The sequence below is a fragment of the Corythoichthys intestinalis genome, chromosome 17 (assembly GCF_030265065.1).
Source record: "Corythoichthys intestinalis isolate RoL2023-P3 chromosome 17, ASM3026506v1, whole genome shotgun sequence".
Classification (NCBI taxonomy): domain Eukaryota; kingdom Metazoa; phylum Chordata; class Actinopteri; order Syngnathiformes; family Syngnathidae; genus Corythoichthys; species Corythoichthys intestinalis.
In genome coordinates, this window is record NC_080411.1 from 9937375 (window position 1) to 9955335 (window position 17961).

Consider the following 17961-nt stretch of genomic DNA (forward strand, 5'->3'; position numbering starts at 1 on the left):
CCACGCTTACATAATCGGGACGAAAGCCATGTTTGTGCGCTCAGTCTCGCTTTTTCTGTGGGTCTGGAAACAAGTTCTCAGAAAACCACCAGGAGGAATTGGTCATACTTTCCGAAACGAATGCCCGATTCTGAATGTTCCTCGACAACTTTCACTCTTTTGACACAGAAAATGAGCATGCTACTTGTCAAAGTGCAATGAAACAAATGAGGGCTATGCGAATATATAGAAAAGCCGATATATCACGTTACTTTTTAGCCCACAAGATTATCAATATGCTGCCACCAAGAATCGATATATCGTTATAAAAAGGTGTTACTGTTTTTTTTTTTTTAAACAAAAAAAATGTTGCTACCAAAATCTTCCATTAGAATTGTGTGTACGTTAGCTCACTGGCTGGCTTTGATGGCGCTAGACATTCAATTCATTTTGACTGGATTGAACGTCGAGTGCCATCAGTGGCACTGAAACCAGACCATTAACAGCCTTCAGTCTTTTGTGGGCAGTTACAGTTCACTTCCTGTTCATCTTAGTGCATTTCCAGTAGGGTTGTTCCGATCATGTTTTTTTGCTCCTGATTCGATCCCGATCATTGCCGATAATTTTTCCCGATCATATACATTTTGGCAATGCATTAAGAAAAAAATGAATAAAACTCGGACGAATATATACATTCAACATACAGTACATAAGTACTGTATTTGTTTATTATGACAATAAATCCTCAAGATGGCATTTACATTATTAACATTCTTTCTGTGAGAGGGATCCACGGATAGAAAGACTTGTAGTTCTTAAAGGATAAATGTGACTTTGTATATTGTGACTAAATATTGTCTTCTAGTGTATTTGTTGAGCTTTCAGTAAACTGTAGCCATGCCCAAATGCAAGATGGGAAGTGCAACCATGACTGTGTGTATTGGCACCGATTAATATATCCTCTCTGTGTTGGGAAATAACATAGGGTGTTAAGAAAAAGATCAACTACTACCTTTCTTCCCATCATTGCTTTCCCACGATATTTCTAAATGTTGAGAGGGATTTTAAGGCTTGAGCCAATTAAAAAAAAGGCTCCAAAGACTGCCAAAATTCACTCTACTCATTTTACGCTGCCTTTTAGCTCTATACATAGGTAAATCGGCGCCATTATAGATTAAACGCGACAATGCGTGAGTGGGTCGTGCAGCGCATGCGTTAATTGCGTTAAATGTTTTAAAGTGATTAATTTTTTAAAAATTAATTACCGCCATTAACGCGAAAAATTTGAAAGCCCTACTTTAAGCCATAACTAAAGACTTTGGATGAGTGTAAGACATTTTGTCTGTAACGTTAAATACAATTAGAAAACGATTTAATTAAAAAAAAAAACAAAAAAAAAAAAATATATATATATATATATATATATATATATTAAAAAAAGGCATGGCCGATATTTTTTTGCCGATTCCGATACTTTGAAAATGACGTGATCGGACCCGATCGATCGGGATGTCTTTAATTTCCATGTTACTTTTTGGTCACTTCCTATACATATGGGGACATTTGTGAGGCATAAAGTATCGCGACATATCACCTTATCGATATAATGTCACACCCAGACTATAAATGCCCCCGAATCAGTGTTGTTTTTGTCAACGATGACTACAGCGAAAATATATTATCGTGTTAACGGGCGTAAATGAATTTTTTAAATTAATCACGTTAAAATATTTGACGCAATTAACGCAGATGCCCCGCTCAGACAGATTTAAATGACAGTACAGTGAAACGCTCACTTGTTGTGTTTTATGGAGTTTTGCCGCCCTCTGCTGGCGCTTGGGTGCAACTGATTTTATAGGCTTCAGCACCCATGAGCATTGTGTAAGTAATTATTGACATCAACAATGGTGGGCTACTAGTTTATTTTTTGATTGAAAATTTTACAAATTTTATTAAAACGAAAACATTAAGAGGGGTTTTAATATAAAATTTCTATAACTTGTACTAACATTTTTCCTTTAAGAACTACAAGTCTTTCTATCCATGGATCACTTTGACAGAATGTTAATAATGTTAATGCCATCTTGTTGATTTATTGTTATAATAAACAAATACAGTCCTTATGTACCGTATGTTGAATGTATATATCCATCTTGTGTCTTATCTTTCCATTCCAACAATAATTTACAGAAAAATATGGCATATTTTATAGGTGGTTTGAATTGCCATTATTTGCAATTAATTACGATTAATTAATTTTTAAGCTGTACTTACCTCGATTAAAAATTTTAATCGTTTGACAGCCCTAATTTTTACAATTGGTCAAAAAACTTGTCGAACAGATCATGTGACTAGCACCCTAGAGAAGGTCATTTGCATTACACAGCCAAAACTACCTAAGTTCAGAAGACGCAAGTAATTTTTTCAAACCTAAGCTTTCAAAAGCGACAACTACTGAATGAAAAGTTGAAAACCAAGGATTGAAGATGTGGACCATGAAACGTCGGAGAGGACCGACAAAATGATGAGCGGAGTTTCAGTTTCCCCCACGAAAGATGCTAATTGTACAACAGAACCACCACTGGACTGGGAAAAAACTTAGCAGTAAATTGGATATCTACGCGAAACGCAATAGTCGGCGTGTGAGGTAAGACAGAAAGATGCGCGCTCACACACACGCGCTTCTAGTGATAAACTCTAATTCCAATTCACAGCAGAGGGATGAAAATCGCTTGTTTTTCTGTTTTTTAGTTGTTTCGATAATTGTTGTAGCGCCATATCGTGAGATCATGGTAATCGTGAGCCTTGTATCACAAATTGTATTGTATCGCGAGCTACCTACCTCATGATAAAATAATCTTAATAGACATAGTAGTCGAAGTGACCTGTACTTGTCACCGTAATATTGATCTGTCTAGTTTCACACAACAAAGTTTTAATAGAGCCTTTGGTCAAACATTTTTTTGGTCTTTTTTAAAGTAATTTGTATTGCTGTTACCTGAAGGCAATCCTTTCCCTCTCAGCCTCTCCCGTATTTCCTTACTTCGCTCAGGAAGAGACTCTCTGTCAGTCAGCAGACCGTCCAGCTGAGGAAAACAAAAACGAGATGAAAAAAACGACATAGTTTGTGTCATATGTTCACAATACGTGACATTTTCATATTGTACGTGGAGTAGGTCAGCTTGCATCATAGCAGTGTTTGGGTCGTGTCACTCATGTGAGATCTCTTCAACGGAGTTTACGATGTGTTTCAAGCTAGGGTGCTCCATCTTGTTTGGAAACACATGGTAAGATTTGTTTTCTTATCTTGGCAAGAGAGAATATGCAATGTTGCTTTATCCTTTTAAAGGTTTGTGCTGAATGGTTATCCCATACTAAATGGAACTCGTCGAATTAGCATCACGTTCATGTTAGCATTAGCATTTAGCGTGGTGAGTGTCTTAAACTCTTGGAAAACTTTATACATATAGTTCGTAGCCAGAGTTTCATTAATTGAAAATAATGTAGTTTTCCTGCTAAGTGTGTGTTATCATCACAAACTCGTCGCCTTAGCATAGCATTCGCGTTAGCATTAGCAACAATTTTAGCGTGGTGAGGATCTTCTTAAACGCTCAGACAACTCTTTTTTGTTTGATTTTACGTACAGTTTGCGGCTTCTAGGAGGGTTTTAATTAAAATTAATGTACCGCTTTTCCTGCTGAGCAGGGCCGGCCCAGCCTATACGCAGACTATGCAGCTGCTTAGGGCCCCTGACCACTAGAGGCCCCCCAATCTGGCAATTGTTTAACTTATATTCTATTTTGTTTACTACAGTTTGCTATATTTGACTTTTGTGAGTTTTGATACATGATTACAAGCTCAAAAAAAATAAAAGTTCTTCCTTAACTTCTTTCTTTCCTCTTTTAGAAAATGGTTTGGCGCTATCTATTGTAAGTACTGACAATCATTTGGGGTGAGAAGTTTGAAGTCTGCAGTGCAACAAAATCTGATTAATATACAAAATATGGACGTATGGGTTGGATTGCATGTATGGGTTTCACAGTACACCGTGACGAAATGGTGGGCGGAGATTTCGTCGTCTAAAACTAGACGAAGGCAATTATATTTTGAAATGACTAAAATATGACTAACATTTTCGTCCAAAAGACAAAGACAAAAAATTGCAATGGCTGCCAAACACAACACTGATGTACAGGAGGCGCTACTTTGCCAAGTAACGTACCTGGGAAAGGCTTCCGAGCACCAAGCGAACCAGCTTCCGAACGTAAGAAAAGGGAGGGTCACAAGTGGAGTTTCGAATGTGTTTGCTGCAGATGTCCAGCACCGTGCGCAGCGACATTCGACTCAACGTGACATCGTCGCACATGTTGAGGAGGAGGCTGTTGAGGTGTTCTCCCAACTTCATGGGCTTTGCAGAAGGACAAAAGTTACAACACAGGAAAAAGGAGAAGTCGCATGTATTGTCAAGCATTCTTGACTCACCTGGCTTTGGGGTATTTCATAGTCAGCTCCCCAGAAGAGGGTCATCCCCAAAGAGTACATGTGCATCTGCCCAGAGAAATGCTATGTTTGTAAGAACAATTAAAAAAAAAAAAAAAAAAAAAGGACTACACAAACGTGAGGAAAGTAATTCAAGCGCGATTAAATTGACACTTTTCAGTTTTGGTCGTTTTTACTGACGCCGGTGGACAAAAGCGGTAGTATTTTGCCTTAAGGAAGACTGCGTTTCCCTTGAGGACCAGCGCACACCCGCACAGTGTCGTAAAATCATCCATCAATCAAAAATCAATCTCCCGGTCGCCTGCAGACGTATTAAACAACATTTCTGTTTCCATCTAAGGTAATGAATCCAGTTGTGGAGAAACAATAGCATATGACGGTTAGCAACGGTGGGGCTACATGTGTGGGAAAGGATACAAAACCATCTCCAAGTCACGATGTTCATCAATCGGCAGTCAGAGAAGTTGTCTACAAATGGAGAGAGTTTGGCACTGTTAATTCTCTCCCAAGGAGTGGCCGTCCACAAAAGATGATGCCAAGAGTTCAGCGCAGAATACTCAGAGAACTAAAAAAGAACCCGAGAGTGTCTGCTAAAGACTTACAGAAATCACTAGCACAGTCCAATATCTGGTGCACAGATCAACTATATGTAAAAGTAGAGATGCACGATAATATCGGTCACCGATAATTATCGGCCGATAATGGCAATTATGACGTCACACAGATAATCCAGATAAAACGAAATTCAACCGATAATGCAATCCGATAATTATATACTTGATTTAGCCTCCAAATGTGCGCAATCAATAGTTTTGTCCAATTCTGCTAGTTTTAAGGAGGTGTTTTTGCAGTGTAGTAATGTGATATATGTTAGGAATGGCTTACTTTTAAAGGCATTTTTGTGCAACTTGGGTTTTTACTCTCTAAGTAATTGTTGCCAAAAGCTTACCATTACAAAACGTCATTGCAATTGTTTAGTTGTTGGAATTTACGACTTGTTCACATTTGATGTGGAAATTAATAGCACTAAATTACATTTTTGCACAGTAACATTTGATCTTTGTATACTTTAAAATTTTACATACATATTTGTATAGAATTATCGGCGTGAAATTATCGGTTATCGGGTGGAAGGGGCAAGAAATTATCGGTTATCGATATCGGTTGAAAAATGTATTATCGTGCATCACTATGTAAAAGTATGGCAAAGAATGGAGTTCATGGGAGGACTCCACGGAGGAAGCCAGGAAGCTGTCTAAAAAAAGAAAAAACGCAAATAGGCACTTGGACACGCCACAGAATTTTTGGTGAAATATTTTGTGGACTGATGAAACCAATGTTGAACAGCTCACCAACATCAACACCTCATACCCACCTTGAAGCATGGTGGAGGTAGGATCATGATTTGGGGCTGTTTCGCTACCTCAGGGCCTGGACAACTTGCAATCATTAATGGAAGAATGAATTGAAAAGTTTATCAGGATTTTTTGCAGGAAAACATGAGGCCGTCTGTCAGACAGTTGAAGCTAAAAAGAGCATGGATGCTGCGACAAGACAATGATCCAAAACACAGAAGTAAACCAACTTCTGAATGGTTTCAGAAGAGCAAAATACATGTTCTGGAGTGGCCCAGTCAAAATCCAGACTTGAACCCCATTGAGATGATGTGGCATGACCTAAAGACAGCGATTCATGCAAGACATCCCAGGAATCTGACTGAACTACAGAAGTTTTGTATAGAAGAATGGGTCAAGATTAGTCCTGATCGATGTGCCAGACTGATCTGCAGCTACAGGAAGCGTCTGGTTGAAGGTATTGCTGCCAAAGTGGGGGCCACAAAATATTAAATGTGATGGTTCACTTACTTATTTTCACCCCTTCTGTCATTGTTTGCATACTATCCAATTAAAATATGAAAACCTATAAATGTTTGGGTGGTTTTAAGTGAAGCAGACACTGTTTCTTCATCTGTGTGATTTTGACAAAGATCAGATCACATTTGATGGGGATTTTATGCAAAAATGTGAGAAATTCCAAAAGGTTCAGATACTTTTTCATACCACGGTATAAAAATCGGTGTCATTAAACCAATTGTCAGTCGACATATTATCACAAACATTATGAAAATATTTTATAATGATTGAAAAGTTACCAAGTGTTGCTTTAACTGGAAGCTCAAGGCATAAAATCTAAATAAAGACATACAGTAAGACATTAAATTCCTATTTTTAACTGACACGATATTCAAAACGTAAATGTATGAACTCTTTCCTACTTTCTCCTGCTTTTGGTTACGAGGAAGAAAATTTACTTCCCCTCAATGTTGATTTTGGTGGAGGAAAGAATAACTCTCCGATAGCCAAGAAACGCAACATAACTTCAAGGTCACAGCCCACATTTAAAGACACTCACACACTTTCTGAGAATGTTACCATTTGATAAAAACAACATGCATTGAGAGAAAAACTTTCGATCTTTAGTCACAGTCAGTGCTAATGAGGATAGGGGGGATTAAAATTTCAAACCCTGAAATAACGCTTCTAGGGGCTAGCAGGACGATGGAAAACTGACTCAGCACTAAAGTGTGTTGAGGTCTGCGGGACTGTGCCAGAGAGGGGAATGTAGTCATACAAGCTTTCAGCGTTTCTACCGGAGGTAGAAGCTCTAATCGAGGGGGTGTGGTTTGAAAATACAAAACATTGGCACTCAACAGTTTGAATTGCGCAAAGATCTGTGAAGAGCAACAATTCAGCGCTTTATCTAGGAAGGAAACATGTTTATAAAAGCAGGACAATACAGTAGAACTGGAGTGTTTCCTCAAACAATTAAAAGTAAATTGAGGGGAAGGAAAATGTTTTATTTGGATGACCGTAGTGCCTTCCAAGTGATGTTCTGCCAACTGCCCGCCACATTCCATCCAAGGAACAACCTTCTTTGCAAATCCTCAGCTGGAGGTCCAACACCTTGCCTAGGACAAATAAACCTCACCTGGCCACGGTCCCTTCCAAGGCCTAGCCTCCCTTGGAGGTCCTGTCTGGATGATTGACAGTATGCCAAGGGAAGGTAAATCAAGGGTGACTGCAGACTCTCTCTAGTTTTGGCTATGGCCCGTCTTTAAGTTCCCAACTGCCACACATGCCAGGGAACGGTAAGCCATGAAAGAACACAGTGACTCCTTAGGCCTGTCATTCTTACAGGTTTGAAAAGCCCAGTGAAGGTGAGCTAGTTACAGTCCCATCTAAAAGGCTATCAGGGAATTTAGGCCATGTCCCAGCAAAATGTAGCACGCCTTCATTAAAGGTGAGGGTCTTTGCGAGTTCCATTATGACAGTTGGCTGCTGTATGCCAGATAACTAGACAGTCCAGTTCAAGAGACACTGGGTAGCTAGTAGCAAGGGTGAAAGTGGCTAGAATTTCTTGCCAGAACTCCCCGACGTGAAGGTCGCCACGGAGCCAGAAATGTTATTTATTTATTTATTTTCTTTCTTTCTTTCTTTTTTTTGGGAGGGGGGGTTAAAACATCTTAAACTACTGAAATGCAAAGAAAATGGTTTTAGCGCAGTTATTTCTCTAACACATACAAAAACGGATTTTCATTCAAAATTGTATTTTTTCAATGATTTGCAAAATAAAAGTTAACAAAAACAGCAATAACCCCAACCTCAAGCTCCTAATTTTTATTTTCCCTCATATACTAAATGGCAACCCTCAATATTAACTATTTAAGAACATAGGATATATATTAAAAATGAAGTTAATGTAAACATTACCTTTTTTTTTTTACTTATAAGTAGTTAGTTAAGATCTTTAGTTAAGACATAAGTAATATACATTCAGAAAAATATGTACAAATGAATTATATTATGCAGAGTGAAATGGAATATATTTTGAAGATATCTGGGTTGATCCTTATCTTGTGTTAAAAATGAGCCTGTATTTTTGCTAGTGAATTAAATATGATCTGTAAATTAACTTGGCCTGAAAATACAAAACATTTGCAGTATATGTCTTTCGGGTCAAGACTGGCCCGTTTTTGTCTGAGTATGTCTAAAGTACCATTTTTGCATAAGAAAATGGGTCAATTCTGACCCCAAAACTATACAAGGGTTATATTAAAAAAATCAATTGAACAGGATTTTTATTTTTCAAAACATACTAGCAAATTGGAACATAAGTATAATGTTAACTTAAACAAAATAAATGCATTCCTTTAGGTGAGCCAAAACCCACAGCCACAGCTCAACATTATTACCATCAGAACAAAAATAGTTGAATTATTTTCCATAAAAAGCATGTGTGTATGACTCGTATCATGTTTACATTATACACACACTCTCTTTCTCAAGACAGACAGCTGCCAGTGAGGGAAAAAAAACACAAGTTTTACCACCGCTAGACACCCTAAACACACTGGAGTTAACTCTCATAGCTGGTGGGAAACGTTCATGACAGTGTTTACTAACCTTTAATTTTGTATAAATGCAAAATCATATTGGAGGAATTGCCTCCTCGTCTTTTTGAAGCAAATCTATTCCCATACCAGTAATTTCGTTTTCTTGGATGGGGAAAAAATTCAGGCGTTTCACCTCCTCCAGCCATCGTGTAGCACAGCTGACCCACTGACACTGAGCAACAACCGGTGGGGAAGGGTTCAGCCTTGCAACTGCAAGCGGGAAGGGATTTCTCCCTGCATTTTTGGGACATAAAAAACATGAAAATGCCACGGTTTTGAAACCGTGGTGTTTTCATACCACGGTATACCTTGAAACTGGTAATAATCCCATACACACAGGCAGGTTGATTACCACTGATGCCAAACTCATTTAACAGTCTCAGCTTGAATGTTCAATTTTGCAGCCTAAAAACGCATTATTTCAAAAGTACGCTACGTGTCATTAAACGTCAAAGTGCTTTGAGGAAACCTCCCCAAAGCAACACAATAAAAAAACAACCTTGTGGTTAAGTGGTGAACGCTTTGAAATACAATACGTCTGTGGCGGCACATGCCAAACGGTCACTCGCCATGTTTATTTAAGCGTCTGACACGGTTTCTGAAATACAAAATACCAATCACTTGTAGAGTAAATGTTTTTGTACCTTCTCTATGTCAGAGACAGACGTCAGGGTGTTCCCCTCAAGGACTTCAGGGGCTGTGAAGGCTTTTAGGTCCTGTTGGGTGACATACTCGTCTGTGAAGGAGATGTTGCCTGAGGGCATGAGCAGGAGCGACCACGGGGAGATGATGAAACCCATCGCTGAGGGGTCTGCGGAGGGTGAAAACAGACAATTCACCCATTAGAGATAAGATAAGGAAGCCAAACAAATACATCCTCTTCAGTGAATTCCAAGCTATTGTAACAAACAAAGTATGATAAGGCTAAATCACTGTCAGAGATTTCATGTAAACATTCGTAGCCTGGTTGTGACTGTTGAGGAAATTTAAAATGGTGAAAGTAAACAAACAAGCTGGGGAAAAAATAACTGTTGCGGCACAGAGGCGCAGAGGAACGGCCTTTCGGAGAAGTGTACTTTTTCCGACCAGGCTGCAGCCAACGCCACGGTTGGAGCGCGCTTTAAAAATACACAAAGGAATGTTTGAGCAGCGCTGCAAAATTCTTTTCTTCCAAGTGATACGAAAACCCAAGAGAAACAAGGAAAAAAAGGCAGAAAAAATAGCACACGGATGAACACAAAAACATTTTCTTTCGGAATACTGGAATTTGCTGTGTAAATAAGACTATCCTGTTTAAAGGTACTGCTATAGTTCTTGGTAGGGGGGATTCATTTGTGTTCATCCTAAAACTACGCTGTCATCAGGTATGTTTACACTGACGCTTTTATGCGGATTAAAAGCCTAGTCGGAATAAAAAGCTTCATGTACACACCCCATTTGGAATATTCTAACTAAGCCTGAACGAGATTGGAAAAAACTATTTTTGCGATTTTTGGTGGGTTTGCGATATATTGTGATATTAAAACTAGAAAAATTTTCACCAGATACAGTGGGGCAAATAAGCATTTAGTCAACCACTGATTATGCAAGTTCTCCCACTTGAAAATATTACAGAGGCCTGTAATTGTCAACATGGGTAAACCTCAACCATGAGAGACAGAATGTGGAAGAAAAAACAGAAAATCACATTGTTTGCTTTTTAAAGAATTTATTTGCAAATCATGGTGGAAATAAGTATTTGGTCAATACCAAAAGTTCATCTCAATACTTTGTCATGTACCATTTGTTGGCAAAAACGGAGGCCAAACATTTTCTGTAATTCTTCACAAGCTTTTCACACACTGTTGCTGGTATTTTAGCCCATTCCTCCATGTAGATCTCCTCTAGAGCAGTGATGTTTTGGGGCTGTCGTTGGGTAACACGGACTTTCAACTCCCTCCACAGATTTTCTATGGGGTTGAGATCTGGAGACTGGCTAGGCCACTCCAGGACCTTGAAATGCTTCTTACGAAGCCACTCCTTTGTTGTCCTGGCTGTGTGTTTGGGATCAGTGTCATGCTGAAAGACCCAGCCACGTCTCATCTTCAATGCCTTTGCTGATGGAAGGAGATTTTCACTCAAAATCTCTCGATACATGGCCCCATTCATTCTTTCCTTTAGACAGATCAGTCGTCCTGGTTCCTTTGCAGAAAAACAGCCCCAAAGCAGGATGTTCCCACCCCCATGCTTCACAGTGGGTATGGTGTTCTTCGGATGCAATTCAGTATCCTTCCTCCTCCAAACAAGAGAACCCGTGTTTCAACCAAAAAGTTCTATTTTGGTTTCATCTGACCATACCACATTCTCCCAGTCCTCTTCTGGATCGTCCAAATGCTCTCTAGCGAACCGCAGATGGGCCTGGACATGTACTTTCTTCAGCAGGGGGACACGTCTGGCAGTGCAGGATTTAAGTCCCTGGCGGCGCATTGTGTTGCTGATAGTAGCCTTTGTTACTGTGGTCCCAGCTCTCTGCAGGTCATTCACTAGGTCGCCCCGTGTGGTTCTGGGATTTTTGCTCACCTTTCTTGTTATCATTTTGATGCCACGGGGTGAGATCTTGCATGAAGCCCCAGATCGAGGGAGATTATCAGTGGTCTTGTATGGCTCCCCTTTTCTAATAATTGCTCCCACAGTTGATTTCTTTACACCAAGCGTTTTACCTATTGCAGATTCAGTCTTACCAGCCTGGTGCAGGTCTACAATTTTGTCTCTGGTGTTCTTCGACAGCTCTTTGGTCTTGGCCATTGTGGAGTTTGGAGTGTGACTGACTGAGTTTGTGGACAGGTGTCTTTTATACCGATAATGAGTTAAAACAGGTGCCATTAATACAGGTAACGAGTGGAGCCTCGTTAGATCTCGTTAGAAGACGTTAGACCTCTTTGACAGCCAGAAATCTTGCTTGTTTGTTGGTGACCAAATAGTTATTTTCTACTCCAATTTGGAAATAAAATTCTTTAAAAATCAAACAATGTGATTTTTAGTTTTTTCCCCCCCACATTCTGTCTCTCATGGTTGAGGTTTACCCATGTTGACAATTACAGGCCTCTCTAATCTTTTCAAGTAGGAGAACTTGATGATGACGACAACGAAAATATTGCATCAACGAACATTTTATCATGACGATGACGAGACGATAACGAGCAGGAAACACCCCTTTGGAGACTAAAACATAACGAGACGGATGCCAATTTTCGTCTGACGAGAACTAGACAGAAAATGCTCAGGTTTCAGTCACACGTTCATTGTAGTTAGCCTGCGTTGTAGTAGTGTCTGGTTGTGTCACTTTTGTCACTGCGCCCCCCCTGTTCCCGACTCACCAGTGTGTCATCTCCAGTCTCCACCTAACCACTATCAAATATTGCCATTCTACCAAGACTATACAATAAATAAAATCTAATACACTGTCAACTTATCCCACTTGTGTTGAAAGTGGATCAAATCGGACGACTATTGACGTCACAAAACCGATGTCAATCAACAAGTAGCAGCAATTCATTCTTATGTAAACATTTAGAAAAGAATTTCAACACAATAAAAATAGAACACATTGTTTAAAAAACGTATTCACAAGATCTGAAAAGGAACGTGATTCAACTGTCACGTCAGAAAACGCAACAATGACTCATGGAGGAATGGAATCAAACTTGAAATTGACAATTCGGGATTCAAATACGGTAAATTATTTTAGTCGCGTGAACGTGGGATACAGATTCGGTTATTGCCAGGGTGCCATATTTCATCCACCAGCTATAAATGCAAGTGGTGAAGAGCTATTACTTTACCATCCTAGTAAACGTACTTGCACGCTTCAGCAGGTGTCAGTTTCTGTTAACTTTCAAGGGCAGTAAAACTGCAGTAAAATCTGCATGCTGTGAGAAAACATACTCAATTGCACACTTGTTCAACAGTTAATCATGTTAAAAATAAAAATAAAAATAAGATTCTAGTACACCTCACGATTGCTGATGTTCTATTGGGAGAGTTTGGTTTGTTCATATTATTCATATTACCGTATTTTTCGCACTATAAGGCACACCTGACTATAAGCCGCCACCCACCAAATTTGACATCAAAACACCATTTGTTCATAGATAAGCCGCTCTGGACTATAAGCCGCAGCTGTCCTCACTGTATTAGAAGTGTCTGACATAAGACCAAATAAACCACCATGAAGCCTTGAACCAAAATGGCTGATAACCTTCATTGCTTCAAAATAACATAAATGGAGTTAGTGTCATAATTTGCCAGATGGCACTTCATAACATCTGTCATAATACAATACATTATCATGTCATAATTGTGACGGTCTTATGACAGTCTTATGACGTTGCTTTCAAATAAAGTGTTCCCTATAATCCCAAATGAATCAACAAATAAACCGCACTGCAGTATAAGCTGCAGGAATCAAAATGAAGGAAAAAAGTAGCGGCCTATAGTCCGAAATTTACGGTACTTGGGATGGTTAAAATGTGAGTTCTGACTGATTGCATCCTTATCACAGAAGTCCCAAATGTGAGCACTTGTTCTCAAACACTCCGTCAGCATAAAACAGCCCTCACTGATAAGACCAGCGCAAAAAAAAAAAAAAAAAAAAAAAAAAATCCATGACACTCAGCAAAAAGCACAAGCACTCTACTTATTGTACCGTATGTCTGGAGAGAAGTCAGGGTGGGTAGCTCAGACGTAGACGACACGGAATCGTTGCCAACTCTTTAAAATGAGGACTAGTGTAATCAGGTGCTGCAGTTTCACACAAGTTGACAGGGTAGCACCACCTCATTTTTTTTCTTCTAACAACAACAGAAAGAGGAGAGCGGCGAGCCCTGAAGTGCCCGCTGACTCACATCCTGCAATGTCTACAGACTGAAAACTTTCCTTAAGTCAGCCTTTTCCCTCCATTCCTGTTGAACCTTACAGTGGTACAAGTTCTGTTGAGTTTAGGGTTGTTCCGATCATGTTTTTTTGCTCCCCATCCGATCCCGATCGTTTTGAGTATCTGCCGATCCCGATATTTCCCGATCCGATTGCTTTTTTTTTTGCTCCCGATTCAATTCCAATCATTCCCGATAATTTTTCCCGATCATATACATTTTGGCAATGCATTAAGAAAAAAATGAATAAAACTCGGACGAATATATACATTCAACATACAGTACTGTATTTGTTTATTATGACAATAAATCCTCAAGATGGCATTTACATTATTAACATTCTTTCTGTGAGAGGGATCGACGGATAGAAAGACTTGTAATTCTTAAAGGATAAATGTGACTTTGTATATTGTGACTAAATATTGCCATCTAGTGTATTTGTTGAGCTTTCAGTAAATGATACTGCAGCCATTTAACTTCTGCCCAAATGCATGATGGGAAGTGCAACCATGACTGTGCGTAGGGGCACCAATTGATATAGCTTCTCTGCGTTGGGAAAGAACATAGGATGTTAAGAAAATGATCAACTACTACCTTTCTTCCCCACATTGCCTCCCACGTTATTTCTCATTGCTGAGAGAGGTATTGTAAGGCTTTAGCCCCATATAAATGGCTCCAAAGGCTGTCAAAATTCTCTCTACTCATTATACGCTGCCTTTTAGCGCTATCTATAGGTAAAACGGCGTCTTTATAGATTGAACGTGACAATGCATGAGTGGGTCGTGCAGTGCACGCGTTAATTACTTAACGTGATTAATGAAAAAAAAAAAATTACCGCCGTTAACGCAATAAATTTGATAGCCCTACTTTAAGCCAAAACTACTCTGGATGAGTGTAAGACATTTTGTCAGTTACGTTAAATACAATTAGAAAACGATTTAAATTAAAAAATATATATATATTTAAAAAAAAAAAGACATGTCCGATAATTTTTTGCCGATTCCGATACTTTGAAAATTACGCCGATCGATAGGGACATCTTTAGTTGAGTTGTTACGTTGAATACTGAAATACAAAAGAAAATGTTGCCAAGTATGTAATCTTATTAGAGGTGCGACAATCCAGGTAGCCCCTGGTTTACGAACGAGCTGCGTCCCTGTGCTGGCGATGTAACCCGGATTTCCACATAAATTTCAATACTTCAAAATACCCTTTAAATTGAAAAAAAAAAAATCTCCAAAAACATGTATTATATGTCATTGTACTGTCCTTGCCAAGACGTTGGAGCTAAGTCCTAGCTAGATAGTCAGCTTAGCTAAGCTCTGAAATGACGATGTCAGACGTCCATGTGGTTTGCTGACTTTATTCAGCTGCTCATGACATCAACACTTGCAGAATGAAACAAAAATAAAATGAAATGAAATCAGTCCCATCTTCAATGAGAACAATTCAATTTTGCGTTTACATGTAGCTGCTGATACATGCTAATCATTTGTTATAGCTGTATCAGTTAGCGTCCGCACATCATCAAAAAAACACTATCACATAAACTCGCCCCAAGTATTTGACCACAATTGAAAACGCACAATAAACAGTACAAAAGGGGTTAGGCTAGACAGATAATACAATAGAATTGTATGATGACTTGAATTGATTTGTGAATGTTATAATTATTGTGACATCAGAGCAAAGGAGGTCAACTAGGAATGGATTAAGGTCTTCATTGTAACGTATTAACAGATATTAGGGCTGCAGCTATCGATTATTTTAGTAGTTGATTAATCTATCAACTAGTTAGTTTCAATAATCGAGTAATCGGATTAAGAACATTTAATGCTTTGCAGAATAAATTTCAAGGATGTAAAACAAAGGCTTGCTAAGATTCCACTTTCAAAATAAAATTCCCCAGTGTTTTTTTTCCAAACAATGCAGAATTGCACTTTCATTTAAAAATAACTTAAAATATCTTAGCTTGGACTCAAATGGTATAAACAAAATTAAATGAGGATCTAAGTACAAAAAAAGAAAAATCAGCTAACTTGCATAGCAAATGTCGGCTAGCTTAAATGCTATAAATTGCTAACATTTTTAAACAATGCTCTCAACAAATTGTTCAAACGCATATTCCCACACAAAACGGATAAATATACCAATACAATAAATTATGAATGCATTCCATTAGAGCTGAAACGAATACTCGAGCAACTCGAGTAACTCGAGTTTAAAAACTGATCCGAGTAATTTTATTTACCTCGAGTAATCGTTTATTTTGACAGCTCTAAGCATCCCGTTTTGCTCGGACTACTTTTAATGCGGGACAACGCGCTGATGTCACGTGCGTAGAGGAAGAAGCAAAAAAAAAAAAAAACTTACTGCAGCCGATAGCCGCTACAGAAGACGCCGATGTTGCTAAATACTAGCCCGCACGATGCTACGTTGTTGGTAGCAGGTAGCCTCTGATGCGTCTCAGAGATCACATGTATGTTGAACTAGATGCGAAATGACAGAGTCAGCGGCGTTAGTAAACAACCGCCATCTTAAAGCAGTAGAGCGCTAAGCGCTAATATATAAGATTAACGTTACTGTCACTAGCTCACGTAACGCTAGCCCTGCGGAGGGCTAGGTTTCTATTAATTATGAGTTATGACCACTGTCGATGCGTGGCTAACGTGTCTTACATACAGGCTTTAACATAACATAGCGCTTGGGAGTGATGAGGGTGTAAAATAAGAACTTAATAATGCTAAATATCAATTTTAGCTCAGCAGTCATTGCTGGATAAAACACCAAGTAGCACTGGTCCCTAATGTGCTCCAATACAGCCTGTATCATACATTTGTTTTGAACACTGCAAAAACTCAAAATCCTATCGGACCTACAGTTTAGACTAACTTAAAACTTAACTAGAACTTAAAAATGGCTTGACACAAAGAGAAATTCAACTGAAACACGTGGGAAAAAAATCCTAACTTTTAAGTGATGTGTGTTATCAAGCGTAATAGCATTTTTAGGTAAGAATTTTTTTTTTTTTTTTTTTTAATAAAATCTAAAAGTTTTTTGAGTGAAAGCAGTGAATTAGTTTTTTTTTATTCTAGTTACATCTGAGATGTTTTCAATAACATACATCGAAAATAAGGACATTGATTGACTGAAAATGGTTCAAGATTAGATGAAATGTCTTGTTTTCTCATGTATATTTATAATTGCTCTTCACCTAAAAATATATTTGTTTTATCCGATTACTCGATTAATCGATAGAATTTTCAGTCGATTACTCGATTACCGTAATTGTCGGACTATAAGCCGCTACTTTTTTCCTTTATTTTGAATCCTGCGGCTTATAGTCCAGTGCGGCTTATTTGTTGATTTATTTCGGTTAAAATGGAACACTTTATTTGACAGCGGTGTCATAAGACTGTCATAAGACCATCATAATTATGACATGACACTGTCATGGGCATTACGGAATGCTTATGTCATTAAGTTGCATCTGGCAAATGTCACTAACTCCATTTATGTCCAGCTTAAATTTTTACATCCAAAAGTGAGATAATTTGCCAGATAACAGTAAATGACATCTGTTATTTGCATTCATAAATGCTCATGACAGTGTCATATCATAATTATCATTGTCTAATGACAGTCTTATGGCGCCACTGTCAAATATAGTGTTACCAAATACCATAACTAGCAATAATGAAACAACTGGAACAGTAACTGAAGAAATAATTTGCACAAAAAACATGAATTTTGATAGTTATTTGCATCTGTCGCGCTGCAATGCATGCTAGGAGGCATGTTGGACAGACAACAACAGTGTTGACCGCAGGCGGTAGCAGAGGTTGACTGTCTCGCCCAAGGGAGCAGTGATGACCAAATGAAGCTTCTTGACGCAATGAAGCTTTGCAACCAAGTGGTTCAAAGCTTAATGGGGGTTCATTTGGTCTTATGAAAGTTTTTGGATTTTGCTGTCAAATGAAGTATTACCGGGTAATATCTTTTGGTGCTAATATCCCATAATAAAGTGAGGACAGCTGCGGCTTATAGTCCGGTGTGGTTTATCTATGAACAATTGCCGTTTTCATGCCAATTTTTGTGGGTGGCGGCTTTTAGTCAGGT

At 38.7% G+C, this 17961-nt stretch overlaps 1 protein-coding gene across 4 annotated transcripts in view; it reads right to left on the reverse strand.

The window, feature by feature from the left end:
• Positions 1-17961, reverse strand: part of ptpn13 (protein tyrosine phosphatase non-receptor type 13) — a 124518-nt gene that overhangs the window by 68967 nt on the left and 37590 nt on the right. For all 4 annotated transcript variants that reach the window (XM_057818184.1, XM_057818186.1, XM_057818185.1 and 1 more), the window contains exons 3-6: positions 9577-9743; positions 4462-4527; positions 4202-4387; positions 2978-3065 (exon numbers count right to left, since the gene is read on the reverse strand). In XM_057818184.1, coding sequence (XP_057674167.1) covers positions 2978-3065; positions 4202-4387; positions 4462-4527; positions 9577-9743 — 507 coding nt within the window. The remainder of the gene's footprint in view (positions 1-2977; positions 3066-4201; positions 4388-4461; positions 4528-9576; positions 9744-17961) is intronic.